The 21,721-nt window shown below is 36.9% G+C and overlaps 1 protein-coding gene across 1 annotated transcript in view; it reads left to right on the forward strand.

The window, feature by feature from the left end:
• Positions 1 to 5,071: 5,071 nt before the first annotated feature.
• The window catches only part of LOC104166045 (G-protein coupled receptor 98-like), a gene marked incomplete at its 3' end in the record, with an annotated part of 74,837 nt that continues 58,187 nt past the window's right edge, over positions 5,072 to 21,721 (forward strand). Inside the window, exon 1 of the mRNA XM_009705849.1 lies at positions 5,072 to 5,273. Within this exon, the coding sequence (XP_009704151.1) occupies positions 5,072 to 5,273 (202 nt within the window). The remainder of the gene's footprint in view (positions 5,274 to 21,721) is intronic.

Raw genomic sequence — 21,721 nt, forward strand, 5'->3', positions numbered from 1 at the left:
GTAGTCTGTTCTCCAGTGGAAATATTTACATGTATGCATTTAACTGTAAGTAATACAGTCTGGGCCTTGATCCTCAAAACTAACAGAAACCTTTTCTAGTCAGCAAGATTCGAACAATTTCACTCTAAAATGGGTTAAAAATGACCAGAAAATGTAATTGTTTAATTTAGTATTGTTATGAGTTTAACTGGAATAAATGAAAATTTATTTTTGGATTGAGACTGTTATTTCCCGATTTCATATTTCATATGTTGCTGCTTCCCTTTGGTTACTCAACATGAATTTTTTGCTTTTAAATTAACTTTATTTAGATTTAATATGTATTCGTAATAGAAATACGCTGTGTACCTTCCATAACACAGCCAGCAGGGTACATTGGTGGTTTGATAATTTTCAAAAATCTGTAAAGAGCTGCATATTTGCTTCTGATCTATATTTCACTTTGCTCAGCTCAGGTATCTTCTGAATAAGAAAATCTACCAGTGGAACCATTCAGTTACAGTAAAGACAGTATACAAAAATAGACTGTAGACTCTTGAAAATTTATTTCAAATTATTCAGAGATGGATTTCCCTATAAGATTCTGAATTTCTATTTATATACCTGTATTGATGAATAAGAATTTCTGTAGTGTGATAACTGAAGTTCTTTTTTTTTTTTAAAGATTGTCGTAGATGCCTTCCAGTTTTAGCTGGATGAATCTGTAATTAAGTCCAGGAATAGCTGTTACTTTTTGATATGTTTTCCCTGAGGAAGTTAAAGAACACTTTCAGTGCTCATCTTGTTTTTCCTCTGAGGAGAATTTTTGCACTGTAGTTAAGTCTTCCCCTCTTTATTTTTTTTTTTTTAAATGAATTAAACATTCAGAGCTTACTAACTTTTGCTCTTTGCTTTCTCTAGCTCTCAGTTTTGGGGAATTTGATTTGTTTGCATCCCCTGTGGGTTTCAGCATTGTTTTTAAAATGTGGACACCAGAACCTTATGCAGTTTCAGATATCCACCCCATTAGTGGTACATACAAAGGTAAATGATTCCCCCACCCCAACTGCTTGTCCCTAATCTACTGTTGATGTATCTGAAGATAACACTAACTCTGTTTTTTTTTCCCAGTCACAGCATCACATTGGACGCTTACAGTGAGCTGCTTCTCTGCTACAGTTTCATCAGATGAAAATGGTCCGGAAGATCATTTGTAAGGTATAACCTGTATTTTAGCTTTGAAGGTATTCAGCAGTGTTAACAGGACTTGTTTTAATGTTTTACCAGGTGAGCCACATCACTGTAATACTGTCATTTCCTTTCTGCTAATACTGACATCACAAACATCCAGTTGTGATTTTTGTATTTACAGGAGAGAGCGTGAGGGAGCAGCAGATGTATTTGTAATCCTTGTTGAACTACATAGTAGAAGTATTTTCATTTGTTTATAATGAAATTTGTATTTCGTTCATAATCTTTTGCTGGAGAACACTTTTTGAGATCTGCCAGCTAGTTTTTAATCCATTTTACAGCATTGCGCTGCTTACTAGCATTGCACTAAGTCTTTACCATATGGTAATGTGATTAAAAAGTAAGTCTTCCAACTGTTCAGTTCTGTTATACCAGCACAATTACTGTCATTCAAATTTATAATCTGTCAGAATTAAACCAAATTGCTCTATTTGTATAAGATCACATATTTATTCCATTAGTTTCTTTTACCTCCTGATAAGTGAAATCTCACATCAGCCTTTACATTGTTTTGTCTAGGTTTGCTGTCAGGGTGCATTTATAGTTTAAACTTCCTTTTGTATCTTTTGAATTGATTGGTACAGACATTTAAAATACGGTTATTAAACTTGTCATTGTCTTGCTGACCTAGTGGTTTTCCCTTATGTCTTTAATCTCCTATAATTTATACAGTGCCATTTAAAACGTCTGTGTTCTAGTTCCCTCTTCCATAACCTGTATACTGATTTATTTTTTATCTTGTTTCTGATCGAATTTTTACTATACTATTGCACCAAGATGCATGCTTATTCAACTTTTTTTTCTTGATTGTAGAAAAGATTGTGGCTTTCTGTCACTTTAGTGAAATCTTCTGCTTAATTTTGGAAATAAAAAGCTTAAGGATTTTGCTGGTTTTCCCCTATTCAACAGCAGGCAGTTGAATGTTACATGGTATTTTTTAAGCATGGGGATTTCAGCTGTGCAGGAGCTTTCTTTGGCCTCCTTGGTACTGATAATTTGCCCTTCCTGGTGTCAGATCTATGTAGGTATGGTTGCATCTTCATTGATACAGACCTTCCCTCAGTTATAAGCCCGCTGGCAGATGAGTTTTTACTGCAGATGTATTCTGTATTGGTACGTTGCTACCTACAGATGCAACTGAGAAAAGCTTTCACTGGCAAACAGTCCTTTGATGTCATTCCACTGAGTGGGAAAGTGCCCTTACGCAGGCCCCAATACACCCGTACAATCCTGTCAACTGTGCAGCCTCTTCTTCCACCCTTCCACTGTTCTTCCCACGTAAAGAGAGGCCTATAGGCAAGCGAGGGAGTTGTCTGGAGTATCCTAGCATTACTTTCATCCTTTGTTTTAAGCTCCTCACGGCTGGAATAGTGGGGTATGCTGAACAGCTTTTACAAAAGGGTGAGGGAGTAGTAGAAGGGAGTGGGAGCAGGAGGGGGGAGACTATCTCATGGTAAAGGATCTGATTCAGAGTCTTGAAAAGATTTAATATACAAGCAGGTGTGGCATTCACAGCCTGCTACATTGATAAGTATTTAAACTGTGTATTTAAGGTGCCTTCAATTTTCACCTATAATGGCATGCGAGTGTGAATTAAACTGTTGAATGAATACTTTTTGCTCCTGACATTAGTAACAGTAACAGTACTGCAATTGTAAACATCTTGCTATGCTTGCTTTCAAATTTTCAGTATAAAGTTGATTAAAAAAAAAAGAAAAATTTATCGTGTACTACAACTGTCTGTCATCTAGAATATTTATCGGTATAGAGCTTAAGAAATGGTGGTTTTTCATTCCAAATATGCTGGTTTCAGTTTTGCCTGTATCTTTGTCATTTTTAGATAACTACAGAATATTTTAACAAATATGAAAGTACTTGTAAAATAAATCATCCCATTCAACTTTTTTAGGCATTTAAAGTATGATTACAAATGTCCAGTTTATGACATAAATAAGAGGGTGATCTAGTAGACATAGAAACTCTTTGACAGGAGCATTTTCATGACTTTCAAAACAGATTCCCTCCACCCCTGTTTTCTTACAACTTTTGTCTTTCTATTCGATTCAGCTTCTATACAGGACAGGAGAACGTGTCAGAAACCTTTAAGTTCTTTCAATGAGTATCAGGCATGTTAATGCAAATACATTACAAGTAATCCCTCCATAAGGAGAGACAGTAACATAGCCCACACGACATCAGTAAAGTGTTTACAAGGTATTAATATGCCTACTGTGACAAGATGTATTTAATGGGAAGCAACAAGGAATTTGTTTTATTAGTTTTCCTCCACCCTCAAGCAATAAATCTTAAAAGCTTCAATATTGATTCAATGAAATGAATGGCTGAATCGTTCTGGAGAGGCTCTGACAAGTGGACAAATGCTTCCATGGTTACATTGTGCTATGCAGTATGGTTACTGAGCTTTGTTGGTTTCCTCCCTCTGCCATTGAAGTAAAATAACAAACCACAGGGAAGCGCCACACATGGTGGGCACAAACTGGAAACAACTTTAAAGGCTCAAGTTAGCTGATCTTACACAGATTTTAAACAATATGATTTATACTGTATACCGTAAATGTGTTTCAGTACTTTGTCCTTCACATATCACTTTCTCCTGGAACATTTTTATTTCTTGTATGAACTGCGTCTTGCTTTTGATTTGCAATGCCATAAATTGAAAGGGTATGCGAAGGTGTGTTTCATAGCAGTGTTATATGGGTTATGTTTTTCTAGGAATATTTTTATATCAAAGGTTGTTACCGCATCAATGTGGGCTTCTGCAATGCCTAGATAATGAATAACGAATCATGTATAGAACTTTTATGTGCAATTGTTTTAGGATGCTTTGCAGTATAGTGGTTTGATTTTCTGTCTCCTTGCATATAATGTGCTCAAATTTCAGGTGTCACAGAGAAGAGAGAGATAATAAACAGGTAACTTCGTAGATGTCACATTTAAAAAAAAAAAAAGTAATGGCATACAGTTATTTAATTAGCTTAAAAATGTTGCAGATCAAGCATTACATTAAGAGAAGGAAATCCTGAAGGCCTTAGATTTTGTTCAGGACAAAGTGTAAATGAAACTGAACGCAGATGTTTTTAGAGTAGTTGTATCTTTTTCGCTGGCAGACCAACTCTGAAAAAAGCACATGTTATCCTCTGTATTAGCAGCTGTTAGGCTTTTTTTCCTCTACATGCTTGACGGTCCCCAGGATCATTATCTCAGCATCAGAATGCTAAGATGTTCCAGTGCCCCTTTGTAGACACAATTTTACAGCGAGGTTGGATGCCAGGATTCCCCACAGCCAGGAAAATAAATTCATAAACATGGACGATAGTTACTTCTGAGACAGAAATTCTGGCTTTACAGCTTTCCATTGGAAGCTTACATTTATTGTGGGTACTTAATTTCACATTTACTCAAGTAGTATCTGTTTGATCTCAAGGAGGAAAAATAAGCAACAAATGAGTAAACACTTCAATGTTTCACTTAAAGAATTTCAGAAAAGAGAAGAGTCAACTCAAGTTGAAAAACATAAATTGTTTGTGTTTCCAAGTAGCTTTTTCTCCTCATTCAAAAGGAAGCAAACAAAATACCTATCTGTGAATTAGGAAAGCAAGTGAAGTTGTATGCAGTAGCTGGATCCTTTTTACTTTTGACTTTATTAATCTGAAATACTTTTTGAGGACTTGGAAATTAAGAGCAATCTAGGTACAGGAGATTATGGAGAGTTTTAAAAACTTTAAGATGTTTTACCTTCAGAAAGATGCACTTTTGGTAAGCGTTCTTTTTGAATATACAGTCTAGTGCTTGACATGCTCTGAAGTTGTGTGTTTTGATGATGACGTTTTATGAGAAAGTATGCAGCAAATCAGAAGCTATCTACATTGTCAGTGACATGCGGCAAATGAAGAGCTGGACACACTTGATTGGAAGAAACAAGGCTGCAAATTTATTTAGCAACAATAACTGTGCGACAGGAGCAGGCAGACGGTTCTTGCCAAGTTCTCATCTCGCTATTTCTTCATGTGACCCACAAGCCAGTAAGCATCCACTGTGGCTCAAGAGGAGCTGCTGAACATTGTAAGACCAAACCATCTCTTCAGAGATGGCGTTCTTTTTCTGTCATTATAATGACACAAAATGACAGAAGTTGTGTCAAAATTGCACGCTGGAGTAAAATCAACCAAATCTGAGATGCAGTAAGTTGAAACAAATAAGTTACTTTCTCATGAATTTGTTAATATTTTTACACTTGAACGTATTTAAATTGATGTTTTCTACAAGTCATCTCATTTTTTGGGAAAGTCTTGTCAAATGTGAAGCTAAGTTCAGTAATAAAAAGGTTATGATTCTATGAATAGCATTTCTGCTGTTATGTCTTAAAATATAGCAGCCTTCCATGAGCAGATGCCAGGGAACATTTCCCTTTTTCCTGTTAACAGGAATACTTCAATTTTTTCAGTTAAAAGTTCTTTCTAAATATTAACATCAGCATGCTTTATCAGTATACTAGTAAGGAGCTGTACCGTAAAAAGGTTAACCTTTGCCAAGCTGACTGCAGGATGCATAAACAAATTAATGTTTGTCTCTCCAAAAAGAGCACAATCTGCTTGGAAGTTCTCATTTTTCAGTTTCTTAAATCCTGGACATCACTGAAAAATAGAGGATCAAAACCTGAATTTATCTGCATACATCTGCGGATCAGCCAGTCTGGCATAAGCCACTGCGTCAGAAGCATAATATCAGATTTTGTCATTCAGTCTTCTCAGATTATTAGTACTGTTTGTATTTGTCTACTTTGTGCTCTTTCTGCATGTGTTTGTTTATTCATCAGGAAGCTATGCAGTATAATCAAGATTTTAATATAAAAGCATTCCCAGCCCGTCACGAAGGACGTGGAGCAGTTCAGGAAAGAGAGCAGCGCAAGTGCCCGCTACTACTGAAGAGGCATCAGGTGATACCTGACAGTGGTTGTGCATTTCTTTGGCGTGGGGTAGCTGGATAAGAGTCTCCAGAGAGTACAGCTAGATGGCAACAGGAAAGTGATCAGAAACCTCATTTCACGTTTTGAAGAACAGACAACACAAGCTTGATGATAAGGTGCTATAGGACAGCGGTCAGAAGCCTGGTAATACAGACCAGTCAGGCTCTGAGGTGAACACACCTCTTTGGTATGAGTCTTGGTCAGTTCTGCCCTCTTTCAAAGCATAACCTTTAACATAGTTCCCTGCAGGCTCTGCTACCAAAGTCAGTGGTAGATCAACACTGCCAGCAAGATCCGCTCCCCAATGTGAGTCACGTTGAGAAGCAGTAATAAGAAAGAACATGAGGAATGCATCCTAGGCATCAACCAAGCAATCAGTTACCTATATGGAATCAAATATCCAACTACAGCCACACCGGGAAGAATATAAGTGTTTGTGGTGGTCTGTAATATTCTTAAAAATGATCTGTCTTGCAGAAATGCTCGCCACCGTGGTCCGTTGTTCAAAGAAAATCCACTTTTGAAAAAAAAAACCCAACCACTAAAACCAAGTGAATTTCTTGCAAGAAAATAATCTGTATCTTGTCAATTACTCTGTGAAGAGAGGAGCAAGAGCAGTCTCAGTATTCTGCCTATACACTAGAACTAGTCAGAGCAGCGTCTGGTGGATGTTACGTGTTTTTGAAGTGTTGTGTCATATTGGAAGTGATTCATTAATAAACAGGAAATAAGTAAAGTTAACTTGTGTCTGGTGTATTTTACTTAAGGATTGATCTGTGGAAGAGCTATGCACATGCTTAATGTTCCTCATTCTGAGTAACTCAATCTGCTTCAGCTGAAGTACCGGAAAAGGTGATACGGCAATGTGGAAATCTGTGCAGGACTGAAATTTCAAAATTATCGGAATCTCCTTGTTTGCAACTTGCATCCAAATAAGTGCTTAGCCCAGAATTTTGAAGCTTGGATGCCACAGGCATAAACAAATCTCAATTTTAGTGGCATTTATGGATATTCAGAAAATTTTATTATCGGCATTTATTTTTGCTTTCTAATACTAGTAGATTAAGATTGCAATACCTGTGATTGAAAACCAAATGGCCTTCATAAGACACAAAAATCTTCCTTAATAGAAGCAAAAATTTAAAGAAGAAGAGAAAATACTCCTTTCTGAAACCCTTTGTTTGGATTTTTTTCTTCTTGCTCCTTTAAGTTCTGCTTTCCTTCTCAGGGATTTGTTTCTTCTTCTAATTCCCTCTTCTCTGGTCTTTCCTTTCAGACGATGCCAATAAAGGGAAAAGGCAAGATTTCAAAACAAACAAACAAACTGGAGTCCATTGATTCTATTGCTGCTGCTTTCAATATTGGTTTACTCGCGGCAGAGCCATTTTTAACTTGCAGAGTTTCAATGAATTCAGAACAAAGGAAATCCAAACAAAGAAAGAATTGAGGGCTGTACTTAGTACACCTTATTTACTGCTTTTATTGAAAACAGAATTTAAGGCTGACCTGGCGGCATATTTCTGTGCAATGCCAGGTCTATTGTAGGTCCAATACCAGGCCTGATTGTTTATCCGTCATGTTTATAAGGGGTCAGAGTGCTGTGTGAGCAGCATGCTGAGTTGTTAAAAGTGAGTATGGAGTGTCCTATGTCAGTCACCAACATCCTTCCAGCTGGTTGAGGAGCACCATTGGCAAAATCCCATGGGAGCTGTCTCATCCTCCTCTGTAACAAAGGGAAGCATGGGTCTGTGGAGTGGTATGTTGAAAATGCGAAAGAGTAATCGGGAAATCCTCAGGGATCGAGAGAAAACATGGAGTACCATGTGTTGAGTGGGAGACAGCAAAAGCCACAGTCATTTTGGATCTGAATGCAGCTTTGTTGAAAGCCTTCATGAAAGTAGCCATGTGAATTAGGGAGACTGAGTCTGAGTTCTTGCTCTTGCTTTTGTTTTGTAGCTCAGTAATTAGCAACATTTAATGTGCTGAGGTCTGCTGTAATTGCGAACTGATGGCTATTAAAGCAGCCCCTCTGATACTCAGCAGCTTGACATCTGTTGGGTGCAGCCAAACTTCCCACAGAAACTGGACAACAAAAGGACAATATGAAGTAATTTATATAAGATGAAACAAAATTATGGAATAAAAGATAAAAAGAATCTTATACCTCAAGCATCCTTTCCACCTGTTGATCCAGAGATCCAGTATGCGATCTGGAATGTGAGGCTGAGATAGGAAAATTATAATGGTATGGTATTGAAAAACATACTACTTATCTCTCATAGTCACACATTAAGTTCTGTCTAATGCAAAATTCAGCAGCTAATAGCATGGTCTTTTGAAGGGTTTCTTCTTGCTCTCCTTTCTGTGCAGAAAAACTGGGGTTGGTGCATGGGAATAATGCATAATAAAGTCTTGATCCAAAAATCTGTTCATAAATAAACCCAGGTTGGACTACTGCAAGAAGTGGTCAGACATATAACACAGGTTATCATACATGTCTACCTGATTTCCTCTTAGGTGCACAGAATAGCCTTCTAGAAGAAAAAAGTACACTTGTGGGGTTTTTTAAAAAAGATATGTGATTATAATGTTTGGTGAGTCATTTCAGTGGATTGTTTCCTTCACTCTTAAAAACTGGAGTTTATTCTGATTATTATTGTCCACTTTTGCCTCTGCATATTAGATCACCTATGCCTTTATTTGTTATACTACAGATTTTTGGTTATCAAGGTTCATTTTCTCTGTAGCTGTACATGGAGTAAATCCAGAGATTCATCTTACCTAACATTAACCTAATCTCATTATCCAAAAGTTAGGTGGTAGTCTGTAGTCATTTGGACTCCCTGTTTAGTCAGAGGAGAGAAATAAGCACCTTTTAGAGGTAGTCCGTCCCATCCTACTAAGTGACAAGCTTAGACTGGATGGCTGATGTTAGGTGGAACGCTTTCTACTTTGAAGCATTACTTTTATAAACAAAATACTTCTTGGGGTCTTTGAGTCTTTTACTAAGTAATTTTTCAAACCTTTCATCATTCTCTAGCATCTTCTTTGCTTTTCTGTTTGTTTATGTCATTCCCGAATTGTGATCCCCGTAGGTCAACACAGTGCTGATGTAGTGACCAGGCTAATGCTAGCCGAAGGCATAGAGTCTTCTAGATCCTGTCATTTTTTTGGCCCTAATACTTCAGTGCTGTATTCCTTCCTCCCTTCTATATGCAAAGATTATATTATTCTTAGCAGAATCAGTGCTTCCTCCCTCTCTGATTTCTATCACTGTGATTGCTTTTTCCATATGCTCCAAATAAATTAAAAACAAAGCAAAGGAAGCCCCCTTGAAATGCATGACTTCTCAGTAAACTATTGCAAAGGTAAGAATCATTCTGCTTTCATTCAGGGCAGAATCCTATTTTGTGCTTAACATTGCCCTCCGCCTTTTCTGTAAATGCCCTATCTGTGAAATAAAGCTGTGAGTATTAGTATCTAAAATTAGGCTAGAGTTATATTTGGATTTGTTTCTAAATACGTATATGCTAATATGTATTAAAGTAGTCATTTACAATAGATTCTGTGTATTCAATGCTAATAAGCAATTCAGGATTTTAAAAAATGCATCTGTCAAGTTTCACGTTAAATGCATGTTGGTTGTTACATTGCTTTTGCACCGAGATGTGTCAGAGGTATGATTTTTTGAGCTACTTAGGAGTACTGTTTTGACAGAACAGTCTGAGGATTTGGGATAAATAAAAACCCTGACAGGATCTGGCAAGCTCAGAGTACCTGATATGTGGTTGTGTGCAGTTGTGGACTAGGAATGTATTGGGAGTTGGATTTCCTTGGGATTGGTGCTTTTGTAAAATTTGGTAGAATGGTTTCAATTTGTATGAGAGATGCAGGCAGTGTGGGAGTCTTATTGGCTGTAACTGGGTTCAGCTACATGAAATTCTGCTGCTGCTGCTTTCATTTGCAATAGCGTTTTTAAGATCTAGTAGCTATCTTACACATTCTGGAAACATAGTGAAGACCATGTGAGTGGGACTAAGTGAAATTCCATCAAAATCCAACATTTTCTATGTTTTGGGGCTTAGATGCATCAACATTTATTAGATAAGTAGGAATTTTGACACTTGTTTACCATTTGGGGACTTTGTGGGCCAACACTGGCAAGATCCGAGTGCCGCCTTTGTGTCTTTGTATCTCTGCCGTGGCTCAGGATTTGCTTGGAATGGTGGTGACCATAAAATGTGAATGTGGTATTAGTCAGAGAAATTACTGAGTCCAGAACGCTTGATCCAGGATTGGAAATTGTTTCTTCTTGCTGAGCACTGAATAGCTGTGAATTAAGATGAGCTGCATGTCCTGGTTGAGCTGAGGACTTGAATCGAAAATCTGTCATAATCCAGTAAGAAAACCTGCCAGTTTTGCTGCCTCCAGTAATAAAACAGAGCATTCCTAGCAAAGAGAGGGAACTGCCGAGGCAGTGACTGGAGGGGCTAGCTCTATCTCAACTGCAGCAGCACAGGGGCAATTGCTGGAGTTTTAAAAAATTTTGTCCTCTTCCATCCCACCCCCTTTTATCTCCACCACAGTGGGAAGGCGGCAGGAGTCAGGAGAGGGAGGAGAGTGCTGACCGCTGCGCGGAGCGGAGGGAGGAGTAGGAGAGGGGAATGCATAATGCGTGAGTGACAGAGAGTGTGCAGGCGGCCGGCTGCGTCCAGAAGACGCGGATGTCCATGTCCCCGGGTCTAGGTAGGTTTGTTGTCTCTCTCTTTGAGGTGGTAATTGGTTTGGAAGCATCCTGTATCAGCTGCAGAGAGGTTCACTGTCCAGCTCAATGGTTCTGCCGGCAGCACCTGTTGCAGCAGGGATGGGTTTAAGCAGTGGCAGACAGCAAGCGTGTTGCTCACCCATGAGTGGCTGCTGGATTGTAAGAGTCTGCTAAGGTTTCTGTTGTTCCAGCAGCTCCTCTTTCTGCTGTGCAGAGCAGGGCAGGTGGAGACAATAGTCTTTCCAATGGAAAATCCTATTCTTAGGGGATCGTATCAGGATGAAAGACAGTCTGAAGTGTCCTAGCTGGCAATTTTTAACTCTCAAAAAGGCGCAAAACATTTATTTAGCTGTTTAAAGGAGGTGACAATAAAAGAACCGGAGGAGCTGCGTATGAATTGTGTATTGCAAAGGAGAGTGAGTTAAAAGTAGAACAAATTTTCCAAATCATCATCTGATAAGGAATGAGTTTTAAACATGTTAATAATTAAAATATGACATGTAAGTGATTACTATTGGAAATATTGCTTGTGCTTCTTGCTTTTGATATGCTGATTCTGTATAAGGCATTGCATAATTCACACTGGCTAGCCCAGATAAAGTTAAGATCGAATGTATACGGAACTGCTTGCCAAACATCAATCATTGTTTTTTAATGAGTCTATAATGTGATGTGAAATAACACGTGATTTTAAAAAAATCTTATGTGTTATATAGAAACTGAAAGTGTTTTTTCTGATAATACTTCACAAACATCTTCTAGAATGAGTTTTTGGTTAAATACTAAGCATTGGGAGAATCTACTATGAGGGCAGTTTAGTAACTGAAGGTAGAATGTGATATATTTGGTCTATTTGTCCCTTAAGCCTAAAACAAGCTTTCTCCTACTAAACGTATTCAGTGTTTCCACGTGGAAAGGAGAACCAGATTCCTCAAGAATTAAAATAATTTGTGGCTTATTAGGGTTCAAATTGAAATGGCCAAATATTTGATAATGTAAAAGCTAACACATTTCAAGGCTGTACAACTTTTGTTTTCTAATTTGTTGTTATTACCAATATTTATGCTGTTATTGATTTCTAACATACAGTTTTGTGCTTTACTAGCTTTCTAATACACTTTTGTGTTTTTATAACTTTACATGAAGAAATCAATGGTATTTACTAAATTTGCATCTGAGTGAACTAATTAACATCACTAATGGGAGCACATGCTTATTAGCTTGTAGTTGTGGTTTGTGTCCTGGTCACATGGAAATCAATGGGAAAAATGATACTTGCTTTTGTGAGAACTAGCGCTGGGAAGTTTATTTGTGTTGTCAGCGTTTTTAAAGCTGAAAAATAATGCTGGATGAGTTTTAAAGAGTTGATACTAGTGAATGAGATTGATCCATATGCATTCAAACTTACAGTGCAGTACTTCCATTGGAAATTGTTGTGAGCTTTATTTGAATGAAATTTTCAGAATCAAGTCTAAATCCTAACCTGTCATTATAATCTATAATATGCATGGAATTCTGTTATTTAAACTTATTGTCTTCCAGGGATTTTATTTGCTTTTGGAGTTCCATTAAAAAAAGTGCTTAAGTCTGCAAGTGCTTACATGAGTATTTTGCTTAACACATGAATACGATGACTGAAACTGAACTATTGGAAAAGCTATGAAAGCATATACCTTTAGTGCATAGCAGAAGAATACCACTACAGAGGTTTGTAAGGATCTCAGTCATGGAGTACAAACAATTTATGGCAAATTGGGAGAAAAATATTGGTGACCCACAAATCACCTCTGTTATTGTTACACAACTACCATAGTTGTTCAGAATTACAACATGGTAATGATGAGGTCATTATTAATTATTATATTTTTAAAATTACGTAGCAATGGTCTGTAAGCTTAACAAAACTTTAATTTTAGAATGTTTCATTGAAAATATGATGGAAAAGCATGTCCTTGTGTCACACTTCAAAGAAAGGGAGAATTAAAATTTGTTTCAACTACATGTAAAGTTTTCTTTAGCGTAAGGTGTTTTTGGAAGTATCAAAACAGTAAACTGTATATCCAACTCTTGCTATTATTTGGGATAGTGTATCTGATCCAATTTAGCTTCATTTTATTGCTGGATAACCCTGTTCTCTGATGTTTTTTCTTTCTTGGCCAGCCTCTTCCAGTGTGTTGTTGGTATTGGGTCAATTTAATTGTTTACTAAGAACTACAAAAATGTAGGTAGGCAAGACAAGATACAAAGAACATGCTGAAATTCTTCGCTCAGGGAGTGTTAGGACTTGACCTCCTAAAGATATATACCTATTTTTACATGGGTAATCCTATTGATTGGTTTTACTCATTTGTAGAAATTGTGCTTGTGTTTCAGCTCTACAAGACTGGCTGATTCACGTATAGTCACTGTTGTATATAATGGTGAATATAACAGTTTTCCTCACTAGAAATAAGCATACGTAGTACCTGAATACTTCTTTCGGTGTGTATTAAGACTCAGATGCTATATAACATCTCTATCATCAAATTGAAACTTGCAGAACCATTGCTGTGTATTCTAGGCATTTGTCATAGTTCCAGAAATTCAAGATTTATGTCTCTCTAATAGGAGCTATATTACTGTTTTGTAGAAAAAAAAAAAATTGTCAGGAAAAATCAATGTTAGATGCCATTTATCTTATTCCAAGTGGAATCACTGTAACTTTTTTTACTCTGAAAAAAATTATTGAATCAAAAATTATACTATTTCTGCAAAGCCTCGCTTGCCTAAGTCACTCTTTGAGTTAATAATCTGTCTGGAAAATACTTTGTGTCAATAAACATTTTCAAATTGAGTTTACTCCATACATGAGAATTTGTGGCTGTTTGCAGAAAGAATTTGGAAACTGGGAGTTCTAAAATATGCTTAAAATATGAAGAACATTGTTTCATAGATTGGCTTATGAATATTTCCTATAAAACTAGTTAAAGTTCTTTAAATTCCTTTTACTGAAATAATTTGTAAGTCTGAATCAAGGTTGATATTAAGATGAAGTTGTACTTATTTAAACAGGCTTATTTGCCAGGCTAAATTTCTCTGGCAAAATTGAAGAATAGAGAAGATGCTTTCCATGTTCATCACAGCCTTTGTGTTTGTGGATTTTTCAGCAAGTTGAAGACAGAATTTCCTCCAGATTGTTATAGCGATGTTTTTTTATATACCAAGAGCTTTTTGTTTGGTGATCTCATTTTGTATCTAGTATAGATTTGTCAGTTGGAGTACAGTTATGATTCTCATTCTCAGAAGGCAAAAGAAACTTCCTTCTCCTCAGTCACTTATCCTGGACTGGTCCAATATGTTACTGCTCTGAATTGTTTCAAGCTTTGCTTCATTAAGGATTTAACATGGCCTTAATTCAGCCATCTGTTATGGGTTTGGCAGACCAACAGATCTGAGGTATTGGTCAGAGCTTTAGAAATTTCCCACATTTTTAAAGGTTAGGAAAAGAGCTACCTTTATGAATAGATTTTGAATAATTCTCAGCAAGACAATGGTGCAGAAGTGGGGTAAAAAAATGCATGTCATTCTCTGAAGCACAGTGTCCCCTGTCTGCCTTTAGCTTTGCTGAAAGGCAATTAGCATTTCAACCAGCCAATTTGGTTACATGCAATGAAGTACTTGGGTTTGTAATTTGCTGCTCTTGGCTTGGTGCTGTTGAGAACTAGCTCTATGTAATCCTCTCAAAGCACCTTTCTTTCCAGCATAGTTATTGTTGCTGGTCTTAAATAACTAATCAACAAAGAGATTTCCTTGTCTTGAACTACAGGGTGCCTTAGAAGAATGAAAAGAAATACCCAGTTAATAAGGGAATGATTATAATTATTAAATAGTGATTATTAAATTGTAACATAGGTTAAAAGGTTTAGAAAGCCAAGGAAAGCACAATACATGATAAAGGTAGTGTGAGAAGTCTTTGAACCCAAACAAATTTTGCTTGATGTGTTCTCTTCAGCACATAAATAACTTTATCATGCATTTTATTTAAAAACAGATTGTCCAGATTTAAGAAATTAATTCACAATATAGATTAGAGTGAGGGTCCCATGCTAATCATTTTCTCAAAAATGATACAAATATATTTTTACTTCTATAGAAAGAAGTCTTTGGAGGGACTTTGTAAAATACAGATCTGTAATAAAACCAACATTCTTTGCTGCAATCTAATAAAAAGTGAATACATTTAACTGTAGAAATGAAGTTTGTTTTTAGATACATCTTCAATTTAATATATATAGTTGATACAGATTTTCATGTTTAATAATACACTTTTATGAACTCAAGAATAACTCACACAATTATTCTAATAATTAGGCAACACATTAAAATTCTGTTTGGCTTGTACATGCGTATTAACTTGTAAGAAGTTAATCCACTGTGGATAGCAATAATTCTTCTGTCAATATACCTGAAATAATGCCATCTAATCCCCACCATGAGGCTGTAATTTACTGTTCTATACCTTACTTTTTTTTCTTGCAAGATTATTATGTGTGAAGCACTATTGCAAAACAGGTTGTTATGTTTTTGGTTTTAAGTACGAGAAAAATAACCACTATACTGCAGAAGCCCACAATTACTTTTTCAGATATATGCTATTCATTCCGGCCATAGTACTTAATTCAGTACAAGTACTAGGTATTTGAAGCTATGGTAGTTTTGTTATGAGCTCACATGTTGTAAAAATATGTTAAGTAAAATTGTTGAGGACATGCGAGAAACCCTCAAAATAGAGACACAAATGGAAATTATTGTGACACTTTGGTTCTTTACTGAAGTAGAATAAATGAGTGTTCCTCACTGAAGCCTGCAGACCTTCCTCAGCTGGATTTCTGGTTCCATACATGTCAGAGCCTGATCATGCAGCAGGCTCGGTCATGCAGTTCCTTCTACAATAAGCATGAGCTGGAAGTGCTAAGCATCTTCATGTCTGGGTTGTTTGGGTTTGGTTTTTGGTTTGTTTGGTTTGGTTTGGTTTGATTTTTTAATTTTTTTTTTATTTGCTTGCTTTTTTTGTGCAAGAAACCATTTGAGAGAGAGTATGAGTGCTTATAGTGTCTCAAGCCCTACTTGCAGCAAAATGCCTGGTAAAAAGCTAGATCCTGGTTCTGGAAACCACTGTAAAATAATTTCTATTTGTGAAGGATGTCTGCTGTTTTCATTAGAACTATATAGCTAGAAAAGGATTTCTAGTGTGGAGCTGAAAACTGGATTTAGCTTTTGCTTAAATCTATACTATGTGCTAAGTGGAACTATTCCAAAATAGTATCTTAGTTTTTTACAGTATAGAGTTAGAGCTATGTATGGATAGTTTCTCATCAACTGCATGAGGTAAATTAGAAGTTCTGCAGCTGAAATCAGTGTTGTTTTGTTGGTACAAATTAGGACAAATTGAGATTCCTGCCGGTGTATTTCTTGTCACTGTTAATTAGCAGATTTCAGCCAAAGTTTGTTTACATTAGGCTCTGATCTTTGTTCTAAATGTAGAACTCATCAAAATTGTTGTCTGGTTCTCTGTTTGACCAGCAAATTATAAGGTAACTGCAAATGTTTGTAGAAGAGACTTGTGTTCTCTCTGCTAGCTGTTAGCAAACAGAAGTAGTGGATTCAGCACTGCTTGAGAGTTTTGCCCTTCATTCCCTGCTCAGAATGAGAACAGGCAGAGCAGGTGGTTGCCTCAGAAAGCCTTTAGCATTACCTGGTTTGGGATAAAACTTGGTTCTCCAGTGATGATTACAAACTTTAGAACTTAAAATTTAAGGATATGGTTTAGATCCAGTCAAATTCTTCTCAGGAAGTGAAAAGAAGCTGCCAGAAACCTTAAAAAGCGCTCCTCTGGGCTTATTACACTTCTTACCTCTCAGTGACCTCTAATAACAGGATGAGCGGATTTGGATTTCTCATCAGGTCTCTGTCTTGGCCTCAGCTTGCAGGTTTACCACTTTCAGTATCGGCTCCTGACTGTGATGATACATTTACCTTTCTGACTAGTAAATATAAGTACAATGGCAGGCAGCTTAAGGATCTTTTATTCCTTAGGATAAGATGTCTGTGTTGAAGCGTGTGTACCTTTTTCAAGGGAACATAGTTGAATGGGCAAGAATTTTCACATGGAGTTGTTGTTCAGGTTCTATTAAATTGGCCATTCCCAGTGATACATGTGGTCATAGATAATATCTTTCTACAATATTGCAACTGTTAGAAAGCAAATAGTCAGGAGAATTGTTAATTGACATCAGTGTCATTAATCTCAAATGCAGATAAATCTTTGCACCTGAAATTGCGCTATGGTACTGTTCTGTTGCGGCAGCAGTAGTGAGTAGGTGAGTAAGCAGCTGAGCCTGAAAACTTCAGGATGGTGAAAGCTGATCAAGGGTCTTTTAACATCTAGTAGTCTGCATTTGTGCTTTGGCTAGCGCTTTCCAATGGTAGTAATAAGAAGGGGGATGATGGGCAGGTACCTGAAATGTCTTTGTAGTGAAGAGGAAGACAGGAAACCCTAGGGAAGAATTGAAAGCACAGGCATCACAGAATCATAGAATCATAGAATAGTTTGGGTTGGAAGGGACCTTTAAAGATTACCTGGTTCCAAGCCCCCTGCCACAGGCAGGGACACCTCTCACCAGACCAGGTTGCTCAAAGCCCCATCCAACCTGGCCTTGAACACTTCCAGGATGGGGCATCCACAGCTTCTCTGGGCAACCTCTGCCACTGCCTCACCACCCTCAGCGTGGTGAGCATCCAGTGACACTGAGTAACGTGCATGGAAATTGATGAGACAGACTCTTGCCCCAAATGCTGCAACTATTAGTGCAGTCCAGGAGTGCAGACAATGCAGTGCTTGTTGTGACTTACTATAATTCTTATGCTTTATCCACCTTGAAGCAGGTTGAAGGCAAAAAAGGGATATAGGAAGATACTGTTTTAATATAGTACCTTTGGAACACTCTATTTTCCAGTCTGTGTTAGAACAAGAGACTTATTTGTCCCACATCTAAACAAAAAAGCCCAAACCAAAAAAGAAACAACAACCAACAGAGTAGACTTGGATAATACCCACTATCCAAATGCTAGGTTTTGCAGACACAGCTGTTGTGTCCTCCTTTGCATATGTGTGAACCGCGGGTACTTTGAGGCAAAGAAAACCCCAGTCTGAAATAAAATATTTCTCTCTTAATTTGGGATCATGACAACATAGGAAGGAGAAGTTTAGTAAATAAAAATTTTTAAAATTCCTGATGCTTTCCTAGTTTGTTCTACAGTGCTGTTGTAAATTCCAGTGGTTCTGAGAATGCCTAAAATAAGAATGCTGAAAATACACAAGTTTTTAATATGTTTCTGCAACAGGTGCAGCAAGGGCAATGACCTTGTGAAACTTCTTGCTCTGTGCTGTTCCTGTGTACTACAGAGAATCTACTCTTTACATATGAAAGAGCACATGTAGATCTCTGCCATTGTATTCAGCCAAAGATGCTGCTGGGTGCTGACATCTCTGCTGTGAATAGACTTCTCTCTGGCAACCATTGATAGCTGTAATGCTGTACTCGATGCAAAGTACTAGGCATGCCAGTTTTTCAATGTTCTACTTGGCTGGGTATTTGTAGTCACGGGGAGTAGACAAGGACAGTCAGTGAAAAGTGCACTAGGCTTTACACTTGCTCTGCTGCGCTGTGTCCATGGACTTTAGAAATCTGCAATGAGTTGAGCAAGGATGAGAGGTTGTAATCAAGTTGTAGCTGCTGGGTGGGAGAGGTGCTACTTCAGCATACCTGCTTGTTTCTTCTCCTGAGCAGCAATGGCAAGTCTGAGGTATAGGGCATTTATTCCCTTGTTCCATTTGCTTCTTTATTAGTGAACTCCCCTTTCTTTTGACATTCTCCATTCCATATCTGGCTTATTCCATTTCAGATTTCAGTCTTTCGCAGACCTTTCATTTCCTTTCTTGTTCTTTCCATGTGCCACTATTCTGTAGGTTCCCTTGCCCTTCAATGAAAACAGCCAGGAGATATTTTGATTTATTAAGCACAGAAGCAAGTGTAAAAACCTGCAGAAAAGACCACTCATTCTTTATAAACTTTAAAATCTTCATTGAAATTTGTTCCAGAAACTGAACGGAAAAGGTAAACTAATCCTGGTGATTCATCAGTTACGAGAAACACTGGTTTCATAAGCCTGTCTCTCCTTAGCTCCAGCTGGGCAGCAGGTTGAAATGGTATTCCTCACATCATTTGTGACATTACTGTGGAAATTACTGTGTGGAATCAGTATATGGTCTGCTGGGTTCTACAGTAGGATTCTGTGTTTTTGGGGGAAACAGAAATGCACTTTAGAAAGTGCCTTAAAACGCAGTCTAAAATGTTAGTTAGGGATCATGGCTCAGAATTCTGAGTTAGATTTCTTTACATTTTTTTTTTTTAATTATATGGTTGAAGAATGTGATTTTTAGGCTTTTAAGATTCTTTAATACTATTAAAATGTCTAGATAATTTTTTGAGAGGTACTTTCTTTTGGTTTTGATGCCCAGAAACTTTTATTATAAACCCTTTACAAACAGCATGTATGCTCAAACCTCAATACATAGCATTGCTTTAAACCAACACTGATACTACAAATCATTATTTGAAATGGTTGTAGTCAGAACATAGTAATGAAATAGCTGGTGCATTGACTTGTACATACTCTGAAGATGCATAATATTCCATTGCTTCTTGTTGTTTCAAAGCCTGACTGAATATCCTGGATTGAGAGAACTGAATTCAATAATATTTAGCTGAAGCAGAGGGAAGTCTTTGATGCACCAAACACATAGTTTACCAAAAATTGGCAGTGAACAAAGACTAGAGTTTCAGCTTCATTTGAAAAAAAAAAAATTAAACTCACCAGTGATATACTGGGATGAGTAAAATGAGGAAGAGTGATCTTTTAATCCCTGATTTTACAAAGGCTTCTGCTAAACTTTGTGCAACACGGGAATAAGGAACAAATTGTGTTCCCATATAAATTTTTGTAGGAATTTAGTGTACAAAGTGAGTTGATATTTAATAAAGTAAAATACTGTGACCTGTAATATCTTTTCAGCTATTTGAATAAATTTGTTCTGCATTCTCTAAGTCTTGATTTATGTTATTTTTACTGTATTACATCAATTTTTAAAAACAATGATGATTTTCAAAGTTGAGTTTATATAAATAGAGTAAAAACTACTTTTGGCAGGCTGTGCAAAGTAAATCTTACTGCAAATAATATAACAAGGAAGAATACACACCGGCTGAATAATTGATGGTATGATTGTGAAACCTCTCTTGTTCCACAGGAGTAATCCTATAGTTTTAGAATGCTCTCTAGTAGAAGTAATAGAATTCAAGTAATTCTAAACTTTGTAATCTTGCCCTCAAGGATCATGTTTTCAGTATTATTTACTAGAAGTATGTACCGTGGGAAGATATTTGCAAAGTCTATGACAAGGTAACAGCTGAAGCTAAAAGGTCAACAAATTCCTCAGTTTAGTATGGATGATGGCTGCATCTGCAGACAGTGTAATTGTCTCAGGGTTTACAAAGGTTAGACAACTGTTCTCTTTCCAGCTTGAAGGTTTGTATTTTTCAGAGCAATTTCACATAAAAACAGCAAAAGCATCTTGCAGATTAATACAGCCAGCTTTGAAAATGCTGGCAATTTTAAATCCCAGGGGTTTTAGGTATATATATTTTATCTTTGCTTCCTACTGTAAGCTTTTTCTGCACTAGAACTACTAAATAGATACGTAGGAATGAACATTGTTCCTGAAAGTCTGTTATGCATTGAATTCTCAGTAAGAGCCATGGATACCTTGAAGGACTATGACATGGTAATAAAAGTTTATAGCAATCTGAAATTCTGCAGCAAAATTATTTTACTGTGTGCCATTTTTGCTGGAAATAATGAAACACTGTTCAAATAGGCTGTAAAATGAATAGGTGTTTTCATAGGGAAAATGATTAGTCCTGATTTTTTGCACTTACTTTCATTGCTTGCCTGTTCCCTCTTTGATGTTCAGTACAGCTAGGTGAATTTGTTATTACAAGTAATTAAAATCAGCTAATTTTGTTGTCCCACCAGTCTCTGCTTGTAGGAATTCTGAGAGACACTGGTAGTTTTCTTTACTGTACTTCCAGCTTATAGTTAGTTAATATGTCATGTCTGTGGATAATTTTTGTTCTTTGACTTGCCTGAAAGCAGCTTATTTGAGGTCTCACAGTGTAAAATTTACCCTTGCCCAGAAAGAATTTATTGCAAGATGAATCAAAGTCTTGAAGTCTTTCTGAAACTATGTTGATTTTAGTAGTTTGAAGGCTATATTATTCTCTGTTCAGTGCAAGATTAAAGCTGCCTGACTGCCTACATAAAACAGTCAGAGACTGCACTGGACTTCAAGTGTATTCTGATTGCAAATTTGGCTCAGACTTTACAGTCATCATTTATGACTAAATATTCATTTACTGTCACTCATAAATAATGAAAACAAATGCTTTGCAAACATGGCTGAGCTGGCTGAGCTTAAATATTATTGATATGCAAATATTAATGTAATATGTGCTGCACAGTTTCTCTGTCTGTCATTGGTCAGATTTGTCTGGTAGGCATAGCACTTGGAAGTATAATTTTAAGGAAAGTGACATTTTATTTACATGTGTAATTACACAAATATTGTTTGTATATTTTGT

This window comes from Cariama cristata, unplaced genomic scaffold, assembly GCF_000690535.1.
Source record: "Cariama cristata isolate BGI_N322 unplaced genomic scaffold, ASM69053v1 scaffold27638, whole genome shotgun sequence".
Taxonomy (NCBI): domain Eukaryota; kingdom Metazoa; phylum Chordata; class Aves; order Cariamiformes; family Cariamidae; genus Cariama; species Cariama cristata.